A 24,605-nucleotide genomic window follows, 5' to 3' on the forward strand; every position below is an offset into this window, starting at 1 on the left:
CCAGTTTAAAAAACAATCTCCTTAACATTTTTATCCTCTAATTCCTGCTAGTTTCTTCTGCTGTTAGCTCTCATGTTAACAGGAATCTGATTCAGCAGCTATGAAGGAAGTATTCATCCTCCCCTTTCAGCTCCACATTCCAGCAGCACAAGTCCCCCTGTGGTTGCCGATCATTTTCTCCAGCCTCCTTTACCCACTTCTCCTTCCTTCCACGGGTCACAATGTTCTCTTTTGGATCCGATCTTAACTCTGTATTTTCCTCATGAAGTCTCCTAATTCTCTCCACCGTCACTGAAGGCTAAGTGTTACAGCACCCTCACCTCTTTGCTCCTCTGACCTATTACGTACTTTTAAAGTACTATTTATTGCCCGACTTGCAGTTGTTTATTTCCTGACCTGCTCTAAACATGAGGGATGCAACTATTACCTGTTCATCTGCTGAAATGCACTTTGCATTTTAGGTATCTTAGGGGACTTAGACAGCATCTAGTCCAACACTCTCATTACTCAGAGGAAGACACTTAAGTCCAGAGAGGCTGTTTTCCCAAAGTCACAGGGCTTGTTTAGTGGCAGAGCAGAATCTGGGCCATCTGATTCTTAGGCTAGTGTTACCTTCACCAGTGTGTAGGAAAAGTGCTCCTCTGGGAGGACTTGGGAGAACTGGGATTAGGGCACCTTGTAAGCTGTGCTCCACACCAGGACTTGACTTCTCAGTCATACAGGGAAAAGAACAAGGATATAACAGGGACAGAGAAAACTGGGGCCAAAGACAGATTAAGTCTCTAAATCAAGGGCATATAATCTGAGCTGTCCTGGGCAGCTTAGAAGGGAAGTAAGAGGAGAGCTGCCATGGATTCTGAAAGTAAAAATGGTAGAGCCCCAAAAGTTAGACTCATGACTCAGAAGGGGAGGCAGTGAGTCTGACTAAAAGTTTTAGGAAAATTACAGATGTTAAGCACATAGGCATAGCAATCTTCTACCCAGGTAAGAGGTTTTCTGTTTTTCTTAAAATGTGCACAACTACAAAGCAATAGTTTGGATGACTACTGGGCAGAACAGAGACAGGGTAGAAACTTGGACATTTGGTTGAAATATACTAAAAATACTCTAATGTACAATATACTAAGAAAAATTAAGACTGCAGATGTAGAGATGTAACTTCAGAGCCTGGAAGTGCCAACTCACCAACTCTTTTCTCAACTGCCTCTCCATCCCCTTAACTCAGTTGGGAATTCAAGTCTCACAAGAATGCATCTGATGGGAATCTAAATTTCACTGGAAATGAGTCTGGAAAATGTATTTTAGTCTCTGAGCTTGTGCTGTGAGGGAAGGCACAGAAAAAGGAGTGTGGAACAGTGAGGAGCCAATCAACTGCATCCTCCACCAAGCAGGTTGGGTGCCACGGGTGCAGTGAGTGCTGCGTGAGCCTGTGGGAGAGCAGTTCTCAGGGGCACAGCTTTCTGGATGAAGTGGTATCTAAACTGTGTGCGAGCCAGGCAGTTTAAAATAGTATCACCGCAAGTGAGAGGCTCACCGGCAACCTACAAGCCGAGCTGAAGACTGTGCGGAGAACCACAGAAAGAGGCAGCAGGACGGCCCCAGCTGCAGAAGAGCCAGACCAACCTGGAAAGGGAGTTCTCCTACGACCCGAGCCAGGGCACCCAGCACCTGCAAGTGCTGCGGGAGCAGCGCGAAGAGCCCACGGAAGTCGCTAACGCTGAAATGGCGCTGCAATGCCAAAGACCTGAACGGAAAAATAAAGACCAGAGCCAGTAGCTCTAAGGCCTCGGCCAGGCTCAGTCCAGGCCACAGGAAGCAAGCCTGCCACAGCTGCCACAAGGGCGAGGAAACATGTCCAGCAACGTGTGCCTGAAACACCAGCCCCTGTTCTGAGACAGCTTTGGTTTGAAGAGACAAGAGGAAACCAGTGATATTCAGGTTGTCAGCTAAAAGCCTCAGAGGAGTATCCTGGGGCTGCCCCAGGGTCCAGGACGAGAGCAATGTTGATGACATAAATGTGCAGGGAAGAGGTGGTGGAAAGGGTAGGAACACAGCCAAACCCTGCGGGTGCCAGCCAACCTGCTGGTGAGCCAGGAAACCAAGAGACGAGGACTTGAGACAGAACAGCTTGTCACCAGTGAAGGTGAGGAAGAGGAGTGGGATGCTGATGATAAAGGGAGAAAGCAGCAGAAACTGGGAGATGACGACTACAGCACAGACGAAAATGAGGCAGAATCTGAAACAGACAAGCAGGTGGTTCCTGCAGAATGAGGACAACCTCAATGTCCTAATGGTAAAGAACAGAAAAGAAACACCATAAATTGGATAAAAGTAGAATCACCTGCTTCAACTGAGGACTGTACAGAGATTACAACCAAATATTCATGTGAAATTGAATACTAAACATAAAAAAGTACCTAAAGGAGTAAACAAAGTATTAAAAAAAAAACTTTCCCCCCAGCAAAATGAAGTTTGTGGAATATTAGCTAATAGATATTCCACCATCAATACTGGTCATTCCAAGGCTCTCCTCACCTCTTAGGTTCATCTGATGAGCTGGTGTGCCACTGGATTCTTCTTTGCTCTTATAGCAAGAGATAGATGTGTCTTTAAAGGTGCACCAGTATTGCTTGTAACCTTTTAGAGTCAGCTTCTTTGGCCTATGTGTCAAATAGAATGAGGAGAAAAAAAACACCTTGAAGTCACTTTATCAATGCTGTGTTTTAGCAGCCAAGTTTCACAGTGTTAAGTCTGAGAGGCCAAGTTTTACATATGCTGAATTCAGTTCCCTACTGGCCAGTGTGTTATATTCAATGTTGCTGTTACTGGATTTGCCCCTTCTTTCTCCGTCAATCTTACAGTGAGTGGGCCAATAAAGACAGAGGGCCAACATTCCAGCACTTCTGTCCGTTGTAGCCGTCTCTATCACTAGCAGGTCACATGGAAAGGACAGGAAAATAAAGGTAATGTAAACGTCAATGTCAAAAGTAAATGTCAGTAGTTGGAAGGACACCAGGTTCGTGGTGTCTGCAGGGGAACCTCTGGAGCCTCTCTAAACAAGCACATTTACCTGGGAAGACTGAAGTGAGGGAAGTACTTTTTTCTCAGGGATATATTCCAGTGGTGACTTTAACTTGCCACTCCAGTGTCAAACATGAAGAAGAGCAGTCATGAGGAAGAGGATAAGCAAGGTACAGGTAGATGAAAAAGGTGTGTAAAGGGAGAACAAAGTGGAGGTAGGGAGCGGCATGTGAAATCGTGCCATTAGCTCAGAAATGTTACACATATGGGGCTGTAATGTTTAGCCAGAGTAAATGGTTTATTCCATAATGACTTTATGTTTTACATTCCATATCACCTCTTTTCCCCTTTCTGCCTTAATGCCTAGGTCTCTTGAGTCTGTGGAATATGACTAGACTGTTTAACTGTCTAGATAAAATACACTAGAACCTTGTTATAAAATGTCCCATGAACCAATGTATACAATTCAGTAGATTCTGGGGCTCTGAACAAGGAAATAACCACGACAATAGCAGTTCACTGTGTCCTGCTTTCCCCCAGAGGGGATGCTTTATACTGACATGCCACTGTACATTTCAGAACCTACGTGATGCAATCCATCTAGGTTACACAATCCCCCCGGGTTAAGAAAATGTTCATCAGATAAAACAACTTAATGAGTAATGCAACTTTAACTTGGTAAAGATGGTTATTTTCCCTCATTATACTTTAGTGTTCATCTAACTGGTAAATGCTTTTATCAGTCACTTACAGTAAATTTCAAAAATGTGAACATGACTATAATATTGACATTTATTAATATTTGGAATCCCTCCCCTTTTTGTACTTACTTGAAAACTTTAATATAGTCAGCAAGTTCAGGAATGGAAGTGATGTCACCCTAAGAAAACAATAAAAAAAGAAAAAGACAAATGATTTAAATTTGAAACTCTAATGTTTAGTATCTGATATCAAGAAATCATTCAATAAACAAGCAAAATAACATACAATATAGATTTATAAAGATTTTAAAGGTACAATCATATTATATGGCCATATAGAACAATGGCATTTTCAAACGGCATAAAAAGGTATTAAAAATTTGATCAAAATTGCAACTTATACAACCCACAATATATGGTTAATTCTAGTATAGCTAAAACTGTAGCTGCATCTGGAAATTTTGTAAATCATAACAACCCTGAGATAAATGTTTCTTCTGCAATAACCAATTCCTAAGCATTTAAAAATTCTCCTGAGATCTATTTTTATTTCTTTCTTTCTTTCTTTTAAATAATATTTCAAATTTGGAGATCACTAAATGGATTTTACCGTGACTTGAGATGAACCCTTCCTCTGCTTGTAAGAGAACATACAGAATATCAGAAGATCTATCTTTACTGTGTTGGAAGCACTAGAAACTAGAACCATATTAATTCTAATAATTCCCCTGAAAGCTTCTGGAAAATTGATGCCTGTATTCTCTAAAGCAGTAAGCATTTCTCTGTGTCCCCCAAATACTTCATGAAAACCTAACTCCACAAAAAAGTGTAAGCATCAATTCAAACTAAATTAGGAGGTAAAAGATTCAGCCTACCAAAATTGTTGATGTTTTACCCCCTTCCAAAGTAATCTCCAGGTCGGAAAGCGCAGCATCAACTTCATCAACTTCTTTGTCACTGTTGTTCAAATGATTCTCTGATGTCATGATCGACAGTTTATTGATATGATACTGAAACCAGAAATGATATTTTATTTAAATAAGTGTTCTAACTATAAACTTTAAAACGAGACTACTATCTGCATCTATATTGAATGCCGTTCATCAAATGTGAAAAGCTGAAAGTCACCAAGAATTAGAAGAGCAGGAAAATAACGGGCATGGCACCTGAAATCAATGTCGTAAATTTGCTAATAAATATTTACTCAAAAAACTAGGGTCTTTGGGCAGATACAAATGAATTCAGTTTGGGAATCCCTAGAATTTGGAGCTCCACCAAGCTCTACATGAGCAGAGGCTTTCACCTGTCCCTTTTTTCACTGCAGTATTGCATGTCTAGAATACAGCCTGGAACCAACAAATATTGAATAAATAAACAGAATGTGCATAATGTCTTTTGTAGAAATGGATTAACATTGATTACCTTACATTACTACTATTATCCAGCAGGGGAAAGTTAATCATCACTATTATGTTGAAAACTGAAGTTCCACCTTCCCCTCATCCTCAATTCAGTGCTGAAAACATGATCAGAGGGAGGTGATGTTTATAGTCTCATTTATACATAAGAATAAGATAGAATACGTTTATATGTAAATACATACACTACCTCCAAAACACAACAAAAACACTGACATACGCATATATATGTATTTAAAATGAGTAGTGATAACAACTTCTATATGTAGATAGAAAAATCTTTGGGTACAGAACAACTAGTCTGACTTTAAATACACTTAGGTCATCAATTTACAAATATTAATGATCAGATTTTGATGCTAACCTTTAGAGATGTTTTATACAAAGTAAGCAGAACTTTTGAATCACTTAGTTACCTTTCAAAGCTCTAAGTAGCAATCCATATTTCTGAAGGATTCATTCACTGAATACAGTCTATTCATGGGAACATTTAATGAACGAATCCTGAGGCCAATTATCTACGTTCCTCTGTTACTTTAAGACTAAGTGAATTAGTAACGACTAGTCTCTGGCTATATCGTCAGTTGTGCTGAAATGAGATCCTTATTGTGGTAGAAACTTCCATATTCACAAATCATGGATAAAGAGGTAGACTGAGGCCCTCATGAAGTGGCCTCAAGTATCAGAGTATATTTAGAAGCATACGGAGAGCTGGTTAAAAATATAGATTCTTAGGTTCACCCCCAGAGATTCTAATTCAGCAAATCTGGGGTCCAGCCTGGAATCTATGTTTTTACTAAATATGTTAGATGATTCTGATGCAAAAGGTCCTTATGAGTTACACTGAAGAAATTCTGGCTAAGAATGGGACTGGTCATTAAATCCAGCTTTGCTTTCAAAGGTGCATGGGGTATCTGTTAAATGTTACAGTACATACTTGGACCTAAATGCTTGAAAAATAGCGATACTAACTTATCTTTTTTTTAATCCACAGCTTCTTACTTTGAATTATTTTGTTTCTTTTTACTACAGTGGATTTTACACGAGGAACCAGAGGCCCTAAGGAGAGAACAGTTCAAGAGTGTAGCCAGTGTCTAAAATAAAAAATACCAGGCATCTCCTTGCCATACTTTCAGAGTTTCCCCTTTCTTGTACTGGATGGCTTCCAAGAGGCTTTGGTTCAGTCTCTAGGAAGGATTCTTACAATTCAGGGGACTTGTAGTCCAGATTTCTTCCAATGAATCTCAATTCTAAAATGGTCCAGAAAAGCTATGCTTTGGGGTATTCAGTTACCATGAATTAAAATCCATGGTTTCTGAGGTATTTTCCACTGTACTGAAATGGAATATCTAATGTTCACTGGGTGGAGGGGGGAGGGGTTTGAGAAAGCTGCAGAATAATCCCGTTTCTGTGACAATACGACTGTACACTCATTCAACAAACATTTTTTTGAACACCTAATATGTGCTGGGCACTGTATACATCTGTTGGCTTTTTTTAAAATGCATTATTTTTCTAATAAAAAGATAAGAAATGCTATATAAGAAAATCTGTGGTTTCCCCATGTATATTTTACATGTATTATTATTCTGTCATTAGCAAAACTTTCACTAGAAAATTATACGCCCATATTCTAAGTGAGAAAGATGTAAAGAGAAAGCTATAACTTTCAATAAAATTGCTCCAGAATGTAATTAAAGAAATTATTCAGATAATCTGAACCATCTAGAAAGACAATAAAAGAATCCTAACTAGTTGATTAAGCAAGTCTCTAGAAAATAACTGATTAAACTAATTCATCTACCATCAAAGATTCTCCTCATATCTGAGCTTCATTTTGATTCCTTTCTTTCAGCAAGTAAAATAAGGAAAATTAGCTGTGCTTCCTCTCTAAAGGACAACTTTTTGAATCTCAACTAAAAACTTATTCTGGGTACATAAAAGCATTTGGAAGATCGAGAGCATTTATATTGGTGTACCAAGGAAAAAATGCAATCATTGTAGTAAAAGCTTTTCATAACTGAATGTCAACCTTGCTTCCAGTGCTTAAAGAATATCAACTTTATCAGAACTTTAGGTGAAAATAAAATTCCACTATAATCTGAGAACACTCACCAAAGCCTGACGCAGGTATCTGAAGTATAAGGTTAATGTAGTGGTCAGTCAGACCTCAGTGTCTCTAAGAATGTTGATTTGTGGATGCCACCCTAATGTTATTTTTACCAGAGGGGACAGCAGTCGCGAAGTGGACAATTCATACTCTAACAAGCCCTACTGTAACCCTGAAATAGGTGGTCTGCAAGAACCACATTTAGAAAAACAATGGTTTAATGTTTGCTACTTACTTCCTAAGGATTATCAACCTAAAAACTTATTTTTGTTTAGTTTCACTAGTCTCTTAAACCTTTATCATCTTTAAAGGTATGAATTTCTTCCATAGCCCATTTAACAAAAATTATCATCCTCAATTATTTATGAAATTATGCAAAAGAGCTTCATTTCAAAAATCTGATTTTTAATATAGATTTTAAGCTAATATACATCTGGGAGTAGGACACTTTTCTCCTACAGGATACAGAAAAGTATTAAGTCTGCCACTGAACACTTAGATAAGATAAAAAATTAAATTCGTGTATTTGTTTTGCCTTCTAAGTGTCTATTCACTCTCTACACAGCAAAAAGTAAAACACTATCTATCAAAATGCTACTGGAATTACTGTGCCACTTTACCATTTAAATAATCCTCAACCCTTTCCCCTTAAAAGTCCCATTTACCAATAATCTCCACTACCTGCAAGGCAGCAAACATCATCATTTCTTCTTCGGTGCACTCAATTTCTTCCAAGAGGATAGCCCATTTGGCCTGCTCATAAAGCTGATTGATTCTGATTGCATCATACTGCAGCAAAAGAGACACAGTTCTTTTGTACTCTATTACCTTTAACATTAATAACAAGGAAAAAAGCTACCCGTAGGGTTACCTATACCTGTATGTACGCACATCTAATTTTTCATTAAAAGTGGCATTAAAATATGCCAAAATATTTTTATGTATTCAGTATTAGAAGTAGGTTCTGTATGTTATTTTTTCAGTGAAATAACCATTAGCTGTCATAGCCCTTAACAAAAGAAATTTAGCTTGAAGACATTAAAATAAGGTAGAACTGATTGCTTTCAGTATTGTTATTACAACTTATGATACTAATATAATCAGACAGTAAATTAATTATTTTGGGGAACATCTTGCTCACTGTGGAAAAGCGCACTCAGACAAAGTGGCGGGTCTTTGGAAACAGTAATTATGTTAAGAATCTAAAAAAGAGGGTGTGTGTGTGTGTGTGTTTGTATGTTTGTATATACACACACACCCACATGCTTATGGAAAAGATTTACTTATGTTATTGAATTCTCCAGTTAATTATGTTAATAAAAATCAAATACTAATATCTTAACAAAACTATCTTAGAATGTTAACAATATACATAGCCCCCTCCCACCCCCTGCAAATGTAACTATGTTCCTAGAACATCTTTGGGTTTACCAAAGTTAGGTATGATATAGCCAAAAAAGGGATTAAAATGATTTTTTAAATAATTCTACTATATACATTTTACAATTGTATAAAGAATTAAGCAAATAATTTAAAATAATAAATATACATTAAAATCTAGACTATAAACTAGACATGAAAAGGATGAGCAGTCAAGAGAGGTCCCCTCCACGTGCAAGGATGATATGAAAGCAAAAGATCCAAATCTCTGTGCCATGTCCAGATTTCTATAGCAAATTTATCAGAAAGGCAAAGTACTTCAGTAGCACTGATGATGCCAACCATCTGATAGTAAAAATACAATGTTTGGCTATTAGATTGCAAGAAAAGGAGACTTAAAAAGAATTTTTTTGAAGCAACATCTTCTGGAATATATAATTAGAAATCTGAAGGTAATTGAACCAGTAATCTTTCAGAAAACTTTTCTTTCACCTAAAGTACAGTTGAAGAGAGATGTTAAAAAAAAAATAAAAAAGCCACATAAACTAACTTTACCAGTTCTGTGTACCAAACTTGTCCCTTTAAAATACAGATCAACCAAAAATTCAATTATCTTAACAAAAAAGAAAAGGTTTAGTTATGCTTCCAACCTACTAAAACAATAGACTTAAAATTTAAAATACAGATGCCTTTGTCCAAAGCTTTGAGTTTTTAATATTATTCAACACTTGATATATATTATATATATCCAAGCAATTCCTTACCCGACCAACTTCCAAAAAACAAACAAAAAGGAAAAAAAGGGATCCCTCTAAACCCTCGGTACCTTTGGATTCAAATCAAAAAAGCTGTAATACTTGAATCGGAGCAGCAAGGCCTCATTTTCCTTCACATCTTGTTCCATGAGAGATCTTGAGGAATCAAGCCACCTGGACAGATTAACAAGAGCAGTGGAACAAAACGAGACAGAATTAGTATTTCTACTTTATGTGGATAAAGAAATTTTTAAATTCTATCTATATTTTAAAACTTACCCTTGGTTGATTTTTGCTTTGTCAAGAAGGGCTTGAGGCTTGAACATTTTCGCCAAGATTTCTGGTGATGTTATTGGCTGACTGACAGCAAGTATACCAGGGTTGCCTTCCGACAAAGCACTGTCACCAAACCAAGCAGAAGTTGGTGACAAGGGGCTTCCATCATGAGCATCGTAAGTAGGGGTCATTGTTTTACTATAAAGTCCTGGGCTTGAATATATACTTCCTAATAAATAACATGAAAAACAGGTAGTTAAGTATTAAGTATAGTACCTTAGTTTTCAATAATACATGCTATAATTATATAAAGCACACTGTGAAGCACAAGCTTCGTTCTGAAAGGGAAAACTTTAGTACATTATCTGTCTTGAAAACATGTGAAATTAACTTTACTTGTGTAACATTAAGAGCAGGTAATAACAAGGTCAAAAAATAAAATTAAGTTGGTAGAAATTCTAGGGGAAAAAAATCAGTTCAAGAGAGTTAGAATGTAAGTTAAGGATATTGCTGAAGCAGACAGACCAACACTTTTGTTTTTAATTGTGCCAAGGCTCACCTTTCAGAGGGCCAATGTAAAGAACATCAGTGCCTATAGGAAAGGAAAGAAAGGATTCAGAAGGTAAAGGAAAGGCAACAATAGAAGACAGAAACAAAGAATGAAAATGAAGAGAAAATGTGAAAGGGAAAAAACAGATTTTTCCTAACTGAATCATAAACTGAAGTAAATATTGCAAGTGGATTTAAGAATAAAGAACCATAGAGCCATAACCTAAGTAAAACAAGTTCATCCAATTCAGAACAATGAGGTTGTGCTCTAGTTACATGAAATCACCATGCCATGTTTTAAGACAGCTCAATGTAGCTGACTAGATTCACATAAATTAAGAGAATAATTTTATGTTGATGTTTTCTCAGTGAATAGCTGAACTGGTCCCAAAAGATTTACAAATAAAGTGTTAAAAGCAAAGGGATAAATAAAATTTTGCTCTAGAAAGAGGCTAAGAAAGGTACATTTTATAATTAAACCCCTGAAGGTACGGATATTGTCTTTTTAATATGCTTCTTAAAGGCCTAGGCATATAGTAGAGGCTACATGAATTAGTCAACTGATGATCTATCCTGTCATTTAAACTACAAAAATTGAGATTTAAATTAAGCCTTTTTTTTAAGTTCAGAATGACATTAATAAAAGCACCCCCCTCCAAAGTCCTAACTCTATTTATTATATTTTGTCCTCTAGCCACAATTCTTAAAAAGAAAATGTTCTAAAAGCAACTTGTAGAATCTGAATCTTGTTAAATAATACAACTCATTTAGTGCTCCCCCAAACCCTATTATTCTCAATTTAGAGGAGCAAACTGAGGCCCAGCTCAGTTGGGCAAAGAATAATTCTGCTATAGAGAGTATACATGTAAATAAAGTTTGGGGAAACATCACCTCCTAGGCAGAATCTTCTCACTGTTAATTTCAAAGACCTAGCAGATAAGTCTTTTACTAAACATGACAGAATACTGAAAATTCATTCCTGGTATGATGAACTATAATTACTATTCAAAACTGAGTAAACTTAGAACTGACATTTTTCCTTAAGAAGTTTCTAAAACAGAAAATATATTCCCCTGAATTACACAACATTTAATAGAATCACCCACACAATCAATTCCCTTCCCTATTACTTTCCTATACTTTGTATAACCTATGCTTCACATTTGATCAATTCACTGTTCCCATTTGTTCTTATTTTGTTAGGCAATCTGTGGTAAGAACTTATTTAGTGTTCCCAGCAACCCTATTATTCTCACTTTAGAGGAGCAAACTGAGGCACAGAGAAGTTAATATACTTGTCCAGTGTCAAGAGCTAGTAAGCTGCAGAGCAAAGCTATAAATCAGCAGTCTGAGTGCAGCTAAGCACGGTGCCTCCTGGGTACCGTAACTTACCACTCAGGTCATTCCCAACTGGTATGCATTTATTCGTTACAGAGTTTTACTACTGATGTCACCACTGCCATTGCAAACAATGCCTTCCAATAAACATTTCTGTACTTATTTCCCAATTTCAGCAGCATTGCTGGGTCAGAGGGTATGTGCATTTTAAATTTCTTTTAAGCCTCAAGTTCAGTGACAATCCCAATTAGCCTGTTACCCTGATTGTCCAATTTAAACTATATTTGAAGCAGAAAACTAATACAAGGTAAGATGAAGGAGCATATGTAGTCAGCAACAAAACATGAGTCTGCTGAACAATATGAATGGTAACTTAACTGTAAGAATGAGAAATAAAGACTTAAACAAGCACTACAGTCTTGGGCCACCTATTATAAATATTAAAAACCCAATGTAACCTAATAGCTTCTGAGAGTATTCCTATATTTTAACACAGTAGAATCTGCCTCATAACTTGGTTATTATATTCATTCAGATCCTTTTTAAAACAAAAAAGTATACTGAAGTATTTAATACACTTACAAAATTTTTCAATCAAAATATCTAGCTCATACCAAACAGAAAACAAATTACAGGTGAATTTTAAAAATATGAATGTTGACATTACAGATAAATTAAATATAGAAATATGAAGTAATGATAAAAGTATTAAAAGCAAATACAGAATTTCTATAATACTTATAAAGACTTTAAGAGTGATAACCAGAACTAACAGATTTGATTACATAAAAATATAAAACTTTAGTATAGCAAACAAAAGACCACAAAATTGAAAACAAAATGCCAGTATAGGCAAAATATCACATCAAAGGATTAATATCATTAAAACAAAAATATAGATAAAAGAAAGTGGACAAAGCCCATGATTTGAAAATTAATAGCTTAAAAAAAAGTTCTGATATTTAAAATGGTAAATTCCAGCTAGGAAAAATGGCATGCTGCATGGTGATTCTCCTCAAAGTGCCAAGCAAGTCAAGTATTGATTACTTTCTGTATTACTTTTCCTTTGTCTAGCTGCCTTTAAATTTTCTTAGGGAAGCTCCTAAAAAGATAATTTTCTATTTCTATTTACATAATAGATCCTGAAATTAGTAATTTGCAAGTCAGCACTATACAGTAAAGTTAATTCTTGGAAAAACTGTTTCCCCCAGACATGGGATCGACTTTACTAAAGTCTGAGAATCATTAATTCACTAATGATTCTTTACCTACTGAAACATTACTTTGAAAAAAATAAGCTTTGTTGAAGTATAATTTACACACTAATATTTTATCAAATGTTCCTATTAGAATTAACAAAATATTTACTTTAAATATTATAATTTGAGAGATGATGTTACATAATGGTTAGAAACATGAGTGCTGCATTTGAATCCTAGCTGTGTCCCTTACGAAGCTTTGTGACCCTGGGGAAATTATTTAATCCTTGTGATGTTCTTTCCTTGTAAATAAAATGGGGATAATGCCACCAAAATCATAGGTGTTTTGTGAGGATCAAATGAAAGATAGTGTATGTATTAAATAAGTTATCATTGACTGAATATATGTATTAAAAAATTATTAACCATGGTCACAATTCAAGTAGCTCACGGGAACAAAGGGAAAGTGAGCCTGTTTCCTTCTCAGTAAAATGAAGATTTCTCCTTATCACACCCTGCAGTAGAGGAACATCTGTGAAGCACTGAGCATAGTGTCTGACAGCCAGAAGATGTCATGAACTGAGATATATGGACTTGTTGCTATTTATTATGGACACAATAAGCAACTGATCATATTTCTCAGTATTTGGTCCAATAATTGACTAAAGTGACTGACAAATCATAAAAGGAGACAAACTAGGTATTTAATATTTCTTTTAAAATGGATCAAGTTACTTTTCACATGTGTATGGGACATTTTCCCTACAGGTCATCAGCCCTCTCCGTATCACTATCTTTGGGTACTTTCTTAACTCCTCAAATGCTTTTAATTAAACTACTTGGGTGTAGACAACTAAAACCTATTTTTAAAAAAATTCCTTCACTCAAATGCAATCACTTCAACAGGGAACCATATTCAGTATCTTGTAGTAACTTATGGTGAAAAAGAATATGAAAATGAATATATGTATGTTCCTATATGACTGAAGTGCTGTAACACCAGAAATTGACACAACACTGTAAACTGATTAGACTTCAATTAAAAAAAAATCACTTTACAGACACAAGAAAGCCCAAAGTGTATGATTTCATTCATATGAGGCTCAAGAACAGGCAACACTATTCTGTGATGAGAGGCAAAATGGTTATTTGGGAAAAGGCATGCGAGGGGCCTTCTGGGGTTTGGTATCAAGCTATGTGCTATATCATGTTCTGGGTGGTTACAAGGTATATACATCTGTAAATATTCATCTGTAGTTTAAAATCTGTTCACTTTACTATGTGTAACACCTCAGTTTAAAAGAAAGAAAAGAAACCCATAGTTACTTACTCTTAAAGATTTGTAGCTTTCCCTCATCATAATTCATCATCCTTTGTCTTCCAATTGTCTTTTCTCAAAGCACTATATAAAAGCTCTCGTTTGCAATTCTAAGACCAATCCTGCCTAATTTCAACCACTCCAAATCATCCCATAAATATACTTTTCTATGTAGTTCTTCATTTTAAGAATGAAATGAGCTTCCATTCACACTAAAAACTAGCTGAAAGCAGAGATTGTGTCTACTGTCAGATTCCTTCATCAATATAAATCATCAGGTCTAAATCAGACTTTAAAATTAACCTTATTCTAATGACAGACACATTCTTTTATTTTCTTTTACCTCTTTAATCTACAGGCTTCACCCAATGCCTGCACCCCTTTCCCCTCATTCCCTCCTCCACATTTTACTGGAATTAAATTTGATATTCTTTCTAAAATAATGATTTGTTCATTTTGTAACATATTCTAGAAACCAATGACCCTACAGTGCACTCGTCTAAATTCCTCGGCCTGACATTAAATACCCTCCAGTGTGATCCTGAAGTTCCCGGAAGGTCTTGCCCATGAATTGGCTCAACTGGTTTATTTACACATCTTGTACTTCTCCTTTGCCAGAATGTTCTTTGTTAATATTATTCTTTCTGCTTTGATTGCCTTTTCTTCCCTTCAAAATCCTAGCCACTGGAATCCTAGCTAATTCACAAACTGAATGTACCCTATTTGGAATTGTTTTGTCTTCTGAATTCCTATAACATTATTTTCCACAACAATCATTTAATATTTATAGACTACCTTCTTAAATACAGTAACTACTTAAGGGTAAGGACTCTTATTTCTTCATATCTCCCAAATGTGATCAGTACCTGGGTAGTGACGTAAAAGTTACAAGGTATGTGACCTTAGACATTCCTAAACTTATTGTGCCAAATACCTTTATTTTTGTATGTGAGTAAGAACATAATCCACTTCAGTGGATTGTAGTGAGAATTAAATGAGTTTCCACAGGTGAAGTATATGAACTAGTTCTAGGCATACATAAGCTCTATGTTCAGTATTTACTTTTATCACCATCATCCTCATCCCAGAATTTTAAAAACCAGGAGTGAACTGGATTAGTAAAATTAGTTTACATGTTTGCTTCAGGGATCTGTCCTAAGAAAGGGATTAGTAAATGTATGGCCAGTGGAAACATGGGAAACTATAATGTCCCAGGACTTAAGAACCATGTAATATAATTAATTGGTCATCTAGCTACTCAAAACACACTGCCTATTTATGTTCCTGCTGGATGCCATATGCTGAGTTAGGTCCTGGAAACAAAAAGGTGAAGGGCAGGCTCTTCATGCAGGGAGCTCACAATTATTAGGGGAGAACATGCAGTAAAATACCAAACAGAAAAGCCTGGTGACTTATGACAGAAAGATACCTCATTCAGGTTAGGGAGGTAATGGAAGGAAATCTGAGAAAGCTTCTTAAAGGAGCAATACCTTAAAAGGAAAAAGGTAGAGAGGCACTAAGAGACCTGCAAAGCATAGAGAAGGTTTTAAACAACCTGATGGAAGTAATAATGTCTTAACTAAATAGCAGTGGTTTTCACAAAATACCAAAAACACAGAACTAAATACTAAAAACTCTCTCATTTCCACAAAACAAAGAACTGAGTCCAGTTAAGGTACTGTACCCTGTTGACTGTTTCTGAGCAGAGAACCAGTTTTTCTTGATACAACTATTAACACGTGACATGATGAGCTGCAACGACACATTCCAGTGATTATTTCAAGACTGAGGGAAAAGATGCTCAAGGAGAGTGTTCTTTAACGTGACCAGTCTCCTGAGCCACACAGCCCGTTTACTTCACTATCAAAAAGTCACAGGCATACAGTCCCTGGTTCTCACACTGAGCCCCTGCTTAGTCAAAGCCTCACCTGATCCAGGAGTGATAAGAGGCCCCTCTAACTCAAGTGCCTCATCTTCAGACTGGTCATCTAGCTTCTTCTTTTTTTTCTTTGTTGGATCTCTGGGTTTTTTCAAGAGAGAAAGCTCTTCAGGGTGTCTGATATCTGTTAAAATAAGAAAATACTATTTTACTAAAATAATGGAAAAATTAAAAACTTTACACTTGGTAAATCCATATTTATTAATCACTTTCAAGATAAGAATTTGTAATTTCCTTCTGTGTATGTGTGTATGTGTTTTGTCAGATATTAAAGCCATGCAAAAGACTGACTGTTTCAAAAACAATCTGCCAAAGCACTCTTAATTCAAAACTATCCAATAAATGTAGTTACCTCAAAGTAGAAAGGTAACAATCTACTAGGGTACAGAAAAAAAAATTAGAACTCTTGTTTACATATTTTTAATCCAAAACTGTAAGAAATTAATGTCTATATGATAGCCCTCATTCATTATGTATGTCATAAGTTACCCAAGATTCATGAAGTAAATGTAGAGAAAATACTTTCATATCATTACCAAATCTCAAAATCTTAATGAACCCAAACTTTTCTGCTATGATATTGTGAATGGCTCCAAGTTTCTGTTTATTCTATTCATTTTCATGTGAAGAACCTGATGAGCAGCAAAATGGTTACACAGAAATAACAAAAAAAAACCCAAGTAAGTGTATATATATTTTTTTACATATTACATACCATGTCCGTAAATCACAAGAATGGTTAAGAAGTCAGTTCCCTCCCAAATTGAGCTAAAGATTCAATGGAATCCCAGTCAAAATTCCAACTTACTCTTGAACAAGTTGATTGTAAAATTTATAAGGAAATGAGAACAATTCTACAATAGTGAAAGCAATTTTTAAAAAGAAGAAAAAGTTGGAGGACTTATCCTACCCAATTTTAAAATATCATAAAACTACAGCAATTAAGACAGTGCAATACTAAGCTGAAATAGAACAGAGGGTCCCAAAACAGCCCCAAATATAGGTGGTCATTTATTTTGGACAAAGGTGACATGGCAATTCAAGGGAAAACAAAATCTCAACGAATTGTGCTAAATGAGAGATTCATATGCTTTTCAAAAAGACCATTAGCCCTCACATAACACAATATCAGAGTTTTACAGGGGCAGCTTGTACCTTCAGGAACCCACAGTATCCACCACATTCAATCCAGTATTACACACTCAGGAAGATTTTTATCTGTAGGGGACCTAAAACTAGGATGGAGCACTCTGCTGCAGACGTGCTGAGGCACAATTTGAGGCAGAAGCACACAGCTAAACTACCTGGATTCAAATCTCTGCTCCACAATTTATTAGCTGTGTGACTTGGGCAAGCTACTTATTAGCCTGCCAGCGTCCAAGTTTCCTCATCTGTAAAATGAGAATGATACTACCATAGGAAGTTGCTGTGGAAATTAAATGATTAATACAGGTAAAGTTCCTTGCATAGTTCCTTACACATAACAAGTACTTCATAAGTATTAGGTATTAATGTTTTTCTGTAATTTTAAAAATATATAATCATGGCATAAATTTGGAAATTATTTTAAAAATATAAGCAAGTCATTTAAAACCTGTTCGTGAAAAATGGAATATGATTATGTGAATCAGATCATTTTAACAGATGTATACAATTATGCAAATATACAATTTAACCATCTTCTAACACTGTGCCCATTATAAATAATGGTTCTTTAAACATCTATCTATATACATATTTTCCCACATTTTATTTCTTTAGAAATTCACTGAAGTAAAATTATTGGATCAACAATTATAATGATTTTAAGGCAAAAATGGTACAAGATGGGCACTTTTTTTAAAGCTTTGCTTATTTTTAAAACATTATGTTTATCTCCTTGTTTTAATTTACATTTCTTTAATTACTAGTGATGTTGTACATTTCCTCATGGGTTTTTAGGCATTTTTATTATTGCCTTCCTTTGCTCATTCTTCTATGAGGTTTCTCCAAATCAGTTAATCTGCATGTAAAAATCAACATGGTAGCAATCACTGCAAACCACATTGAAATTTGAAAAAATTTCATTTTGTATATACTTTGTCCCATGTTTAAAAAAGAAATCCAAGTCAATTTTTTAATAACTATATGGGTTTTTTATTTGTTTTTCTGTTGGTTATTTGAATTTTACTATTAGGAACACTCTGGTACACATTAGGTTTTTGTTTGTTCTCTGTTTTACATGCTATTTTCTGGTCAATGTTTTTCTGAAACATGAAAACAGAATTAGCAATAAAACTATCCTGAACAGATATGTTACCAGGGAGTAGGTGAACATAACTGCTCTTTATTTATTAATAAATTTGAGCTAAGTACATCTTAAGTACTAAACAGCAAAAAAATCATGTTAAAAATAAATGCTTGTTTGTTAAATTGTCATTTTCTTAAAAGATTCCAGGCATATCTTTTTATAGTTAAAAATAGTACAGCATACTCTTTAGCTAAAGTTAAAAAATTAAAAATCAAAGATTTTCTTCAGTTTTGTATATTCAAATTGAGATAGGCTGGGACCTGGATGCTTTACCATAGTACTTGCACTTCAACAAATGTTCCCTGAGCAACAGAATACAAAGAAACTGTAAGGGACTAAAAATAACTGCACACATAGGCAGTGGAGGCAGTAAGATACAAAACAGTAAGATACAAAAAGGCCACAAACCAACCAATTTCAGAAGTGTCCAGAGCAAAAGCAGGGTACTGCACATGATTCCTGCACATAGCACCAATGGGGTAGGCAGAACACCTAAGCCACCCCTCCATCGTGACCCACCGATCCACCTCTAGCTTCACCCTATTTAAGGAACCAGACCACTCTTCTCGGACAGTGAGCAAGAGAACCCGTTACTTGTTTTTGCTCTCTAGCACAAGTCCCAATAAAGCCTCACCTGAATTCCTTGCCTGGTCCCTCATCAGCTTCTAAGAGTCCAAGGAACCAAGCCATAACAAAGTTAGCCCATTTATCCTTTAAAGTAATTTTGGAGGTTTGATGCAGTCGCACTAACTGATATGATTATGTAGATTCAGAAACTCAGAAGATACTTTAAATATATCCTTTGAGCTATATTTATCTAATTAATAGAACTGAATCATTTCCTGACAATTTTTAAAAGAAACAAGTTAATATGCTAAGAGACCTAACGATTTATGGGTTGCACTTTCAATTCTCAGTGTACTCTCAGTTTTAAATGCCATCATTGCCATGTTGGGAGAAAATAAAGGTCTTAGAAAATTCCAAGCTTCTGAATAATCACTTGTCCTCTCTGCTTCAGTATTAGGTGGGGGCAGGGTGGTGGCGGTAATCTCTCTCCACCCATTCATTTCCCCAAAGTAAATCATATACTGGTACAGGGTAAACATTTTAAAAAGTATACAAGGACATACAATTAATCATGCCTGTGAGATATGCCATGCTTCTATCACAATTCACCACAGTCAAGTTGAGTGGGACGAAAGGAACCATGTATAACTTGGAAAAGCCTAAGTGGTCTGGTACATTCCTTCTGCTTGAGAATCACTGCACTACATGATTCATCCTTTTGAGATTTTTGTTCCTAGGTCATTTCCTGTCTGCTCACAAACCAGCTATTAATGTTAATAGAAGAATGTGTATTTTGAACTAGTTTTTTGGTCAGTCACAAGCAGATGAAGCAGCTCCTAACTATATGTGCCTATGAGAATTGCTTGTGAAGTTAAAAATAATTACAGAAAAACACATGCTTAGGCCACACCCCCAGATACCCTTAGTGACTCAGGCAGGGATTCAAGCAGCTTGCTTTATAAAAGCTCTAGTGAGGGATGTTAACCAGACTTGTGGTGATCATGTCACAATATATACGAATACTGAATCATTATGTTGTTTGAAACTAATATATTTTTATTTGAAATTAATATAGTGTTATACATCAATTATATCACAATTTTATCGGTAATTTTGATTCCAACTTCTCCTTGAGAACTAGTAGCTTACAGAAAGGGGAGCAGGGAGGAAAACATCTTATTTCTCTAATGATAGGTAGTTCTATATTGTAACAGGGTAGCCACTGACTACACATGAAGTCTGTGAATAAGTGGTTTTCATTTCATTATAAAAATAAAGTGAAGTAAACCTACCCGTCCACATAAGATACTATTTCACTAATACAGAAATTTAGGACTTATGTATTTACTGTGTTTTATATCAAGAAGAAATGTGAACTTAGGAATCTGAATCACACATGTAAGAGTGGGCTTGGTGAAGAGCATAAGTAATTAAACAAGGTTTAAACCAAAATAAAATACACCTAGCGGACTGTGAGATATAAAAACTTTTAAATGGGCGTACCAAAATACAATGCTATCTTTCCTTTATGCTAAATCTTATAGTGCAGTAATAAAGATATGCTGGCATTTATAAGTCATTATACAAAGCAAAGATCCAGGATCTATTTATAACAAAATGATATACTACATAGAAATAAAATTTAATGTTTAAAATCAATATAATGTTATCAAGTAGAATATAATTCTGGTGGAAGATAGACTACATAAATTATATATATAGCTATGTAATATATATAATATGCATATCTCAAAAACTACGGGGTGAGGAAGTGTGGAACTAAGCAGAGACGGGTTCTTTGGTAAAATAATAATCAGATTTTAGTTTAAAAACAAAGTTTTCATTGGGAGTTCAGGATTTGAGGGTACTACTATATATAAAATAAACAGCAAGGTCCCACTGTGTATAGCACAGGGAACTATATTCAATACCTTGTAATAGCCTATAATGAAAAAATATCAAAAGAAATAATATATATTATATCTGAATCACTATGCTGTACACCAGAAATTAACACAACCATTGTAAACTGACTATACTTCAATTTAAAAAAATTTTTTTTAAAAAGAGCAATGTTTTATTTTTCCTCCTATGTCTACAGGTTGGCTGGGGTGGCTTTGATGATCTCAGCTAGGCTCAGCTCAGCTTGGATGCAAGGTTGGGTCGGGGTCAGTTCCTTGGACCAGTGGGCTGCCTGTGGCATGTTCTCATAGTCAATGGTGAATCTAAGTAGACAAACCCAACTCCATAAACATATTTCAAGCCCGCTGTGTAGCTCTTCTTTTAGTATCTCATTAGCCAAAGAAAGTTACATGGCCAAGTCCAAACCAAGGGTTGGAGAATACTATGGTCTGGATGTCTGTGTCCCCTCAAAATTCATATGCTGAAACCTAACCTTGAAGGTGATGGCATGAGGAGGTAAAGCCTTTGGGAGGTGATTAGGTCAGGGGGGCTCCACCCTCATGATTGAGATTAGTGCACTTTTAAAAGGGCTCCAGAGAAATCCCTCGCAGTCTGCAAAAGGTTTCCACAACAACATGACCATGCTGGCACCCTGACCTTGGATTTCCAGCCTCTTGAACTGTGAGAAATAGCTTTTTGTTGTTTATTAAATAAATAAATAATATAATAAAGTGTTCATGAGTTTCTGGTTAAATGTCTGTTGCACTTGTGCACTTACTTTCACTCCTTTCCAAAATCATACCAAGAAGTAAAAGAAATAAAACGTGAACCAACAAGGAGGGAAAGGAGAAAAACATCAGATAAGCAACATCAGGAAAATGTTGAGGCAGAATAGATAGGAGAGTTAACAAATGACTCAGCAAAGTGGACACACAAAAATCAAGGTATTTGCAGAAGATACCAATGGGAAACACACTGATGCCAAACATCAAGCATGACCAAGTACTGAAAACAGAGACATGAAAAATGAATCCTGTCCGAATACTGGATTGAACCTACCCCTTAGATATACACACCCTTTAGGATTCCTTAGAGGAGAATCTCAACAGCCCTAGGGAAAAGATCTTTTAGAGATAATGACATTTGAAAAAGCTTGCTCAATATCTAAATACCCTACAGAGGGGTGACAAGCTAAACTCCATTCAACTAGGGCTTCCTACTAGCTATCTATATGAATGGACAGTCAATGACTGACAGATATTACAGAAAGGACTCTGTGGTAGATAGAATTCAAGAGATAGTTTCTTAAAATTCCTGTTCCTGCTTATACAGTCATATACTAACCTAGGTACTGCTGTGACTTTGCAAATGGAATTAAGGTTACTGATCTACTGATTTTAGGGTAATTATCCTGGATTCTTTCAGTGGGTCCAACACAACCACAGAAAGCCTGCCTAACAGAAAAGAAAGGCAGAAGAGGGAAGCAGAGGAAAGATAAGAGACAAGAGGTCATAAAGATTTGAGGACCAAGAATAGCTGGACCTGCTCTTTCTGGCTTTGTGGAAGGGGCCACAATTCAAGAATTCAGGAGGCCTCTAGAAGCTGGCAGACAAGCCAGGGAGAGTCTCAGTTCTACAGACACACGGAACCCAATTCTATGAGGCAGAATTCTTTCTCAGAGTCTTCAGGAAAGAACAGAGCCTTGCTGACACATTGATTTTAGCCTTATAAAATTCTAAGCAGAGGACACAGCTAAGCCATGCTGTGCCCAGACTTTTCACCTGCAGAAACTATGAGATAATAAATGCGTGTTTTTTTCAGCTGCTAAATGTATGACAGGAATGGAAAACTCACAGACTTTCTAATATGGAAGAGACTAAATGAAAAGAAAAAGAACTTAGGGAAACAGAGATAATGCAAAGAACAGAACACAACAAAACAAAAACCTCTTAATTACAACTCCCCCGAAAGATAAGGCAATGGCATCCATGAGAGATGAACAGGATATTAAAGGATAACCAGAGGTAAAAAACAGATCTTGGATATTAACAAGGGGGAGGAAAGATTCTTTCCACTTTTTTAGAAACTGTTTTCTTATGGGTTAACTTATATGAAGTCCACAACTCTTAAATGTATTAACACCTGGGTAACAAACATCCAGATAAAAATATAAAAACAGTGAAAATTAAAATTTGATAGCCACAATAAAAAAAATCCAACAGAAGAGATATAAAGTCAGGTAAGATGATCAATCCAAGAACAATGTCTGACTAATTACTAGCAACAAAGAGAAGAGAGAAAAAACATAGGGGAGGAATTAAGGCACACTACTATGAAATTTCAAACTGCAAGAAAAAAAAAGATCCTAAAACTCTCCAGAGAGAAAAGCAGGCTACAGAAAGGATGAAAATAAAGATTAAGAATACTATCAGGACTATAAATAATAACACTACAAACTAAAACAACTGAACAGTGACTTCTCAATTCTGAGGGGAAAATAATTTTCAACCCAGCAATTCTATTAAAAGGCAAAATAAAGACATTTTCAAATATAACAACTTAAAAGTTTACATCCCATTCACCTTTAATGATGGAGGATATACAGTTCACAAAGGAAAAATGAGCAAATCAACAATGAGGAAAATGCAAGGACCAAATATGAGAGAGAAGACATTTTCCTTGGATAATGGTGAAGGGAAGTTCTGTGGCTTTGACTACACCATGACCTGGAAGCCACCTACTCCAGATTGGAGCAGGATAGAGGGACTTCAGAGTGTACACAAGAAGAAAAAAAAAAAAGGAAGGAGGGAGGAGATTATTATCAGATAATGCATTTGACAATGAAATGTATAGATAAACTAGAATGCAGAAAAATCAGCAACAGAGTAGGTTGAAAACTAAGCAAATGGTAAACAAAAAGGCATATAAGACAGGAAAGGTAAAAGTATAAACTTTGATGTAGGAAGTAAAAGTATTTACCTTGTGAAAGTAATGCAAACAATAATACTGATTTAGTCAAAAATTGTAATAGTTAAAATAAAGGGGGGAAGTTGAATAAAAAGAAGTGAACAGGTATCTAAAACTGGTAAATCAAGAAGTAACAGTATAAGCACATTATTTAAATTACGGAACTAAAAGTTAGAAACAGTAGAAAAGTAGAAAGTGGTAGGGAATGTGCTTAGGAGCTGGAAAGAAATAGGACAGAAGAATGGTTTTATATTATACGCCTTTTTAACTCTGCATCTACTGCTTTGATTTAAAAAAAAATTCAAAATCTTTCTGCTTACTGTATTGTAAAGAATGAATTAGAAGGAACAAGAATGGATAAAGAAGACCATTTAGGAGATGGCTAGGACAATCTAGGAGAGAGATGGTGGTGGTGTGGCCCATAGAGCAGTAAGGATGGTAGAGATGGAAAGATGTGAAAAGATTCAAGCTGCATTTTAGAGGCAAAATGAACACTTCTAGGTCATTGATGAAATGTGTAGGTAACGAAGAGAGTGGTGCTAAGGATGACTCCCACGTTTCTAGTATGTGTTTCTGGGATGATGCTTTTACTGCTAATGGAGACTTCTGAGAGGCAGAGTGGGGAGGATGGAGCACAGAGATTTGGGAAGGAATACCATGAGCTCAGTTTTGAACATGTTCAATCTGAAATTTCTGTGAAAGAAATGGTTTTGTTATTATAAACAATGCTTCAATGAGCAAATGATGGCTTTCTAAAAAAGGTATATGGCTGCAAGAAAATCAAGCATAAATTATGAATGGAGGGTCTCAAGTAAGATAGAGTAACAAGAATATTACTTACCCTCCTATTTAAACAATCAGAAAAGGAAAAGAAA

The 24,605-nt window shown here is 35.8% G+C and overlaps 1 protein-coding gene and 1 non-coding gene across 5 annotated transcripts in view; one reads left to right on the forward strand and one right to left on the reverse strand.

Moving 5' to 3' along the window:
- The window catches only part of LOC116153379 (uncharacterized), a 111,211-nt gene that overhangs the window by 66,969 nt on the left and 19,637 nt on the right, over positions 1 to 24,605 (forward strand). The gene's annotated exons all lie outside the window — the stretch shown is intronic.
- The window catches only part of FERMT2 (FERM domain containing kindlin 2), a 71,644-nt gene that overhangs the window by 11,913 nt on the left and 35,126 nt on the right, over positions 1 to 24,605 (reverse strand). For 2 of the 4 annotated variants that reach the window (XM_031453736.2, XM_031453733.2), the window contains exons 3-10: positions 15,994 to 16,128; positions 10,221 to 10,253; positions 9,665 to 9,890; positions 9,457 to 9,559; positions 7,932 to 8,039; positions 4,598 to 4,732; positions 3,852 to 3,901; positions 2,536 to 2,660 (exon numbers count right to left, since the gene is read on the reverse strand). In XM_031453736.2, coding sequence (XP_031309596.1) covers positions 2,536 to 2,660; positions 3,852 to 3,901; positions 4,598 to 4,732; positions 7,932 to 8,039; positions 9,457 to 9,559; positions 9,665 to 9,890; positions 10,221 to 10,253; positions 15,994 to 16,128 — 915 coding nt within the window. The remainder of the gene's footprint in view (positions 1 to 2,535; positions 2,661 to 3,851; positions 3,902 to 4,597; positions 4,733 to 7,931; positions 8,040 to 9,456; positions 9,560 to 9,664; positions 9,891 to 10,220; positions 10,254 to 15,993; positions 16,129 to 24,605) is intronic. The other 2 variants (XM_031453738.2, XM_031453735.2) reach the window with 1 other exon arrangement.

The sequence above is a fragment of the Camelus dromedarius genome, chromosome 5, assembly GCF_036321535.1.
Source record: "Camelus dromedarius isolate mCamDro1 chromosome 5, mCamDro1.pat, whole genome shotgun sequence".
NCBI lineage: Eukaryota > Metazoa > Chordata > Mammalia > Artiodactyla > Camelidae > Camelus > Camelus dromedarius.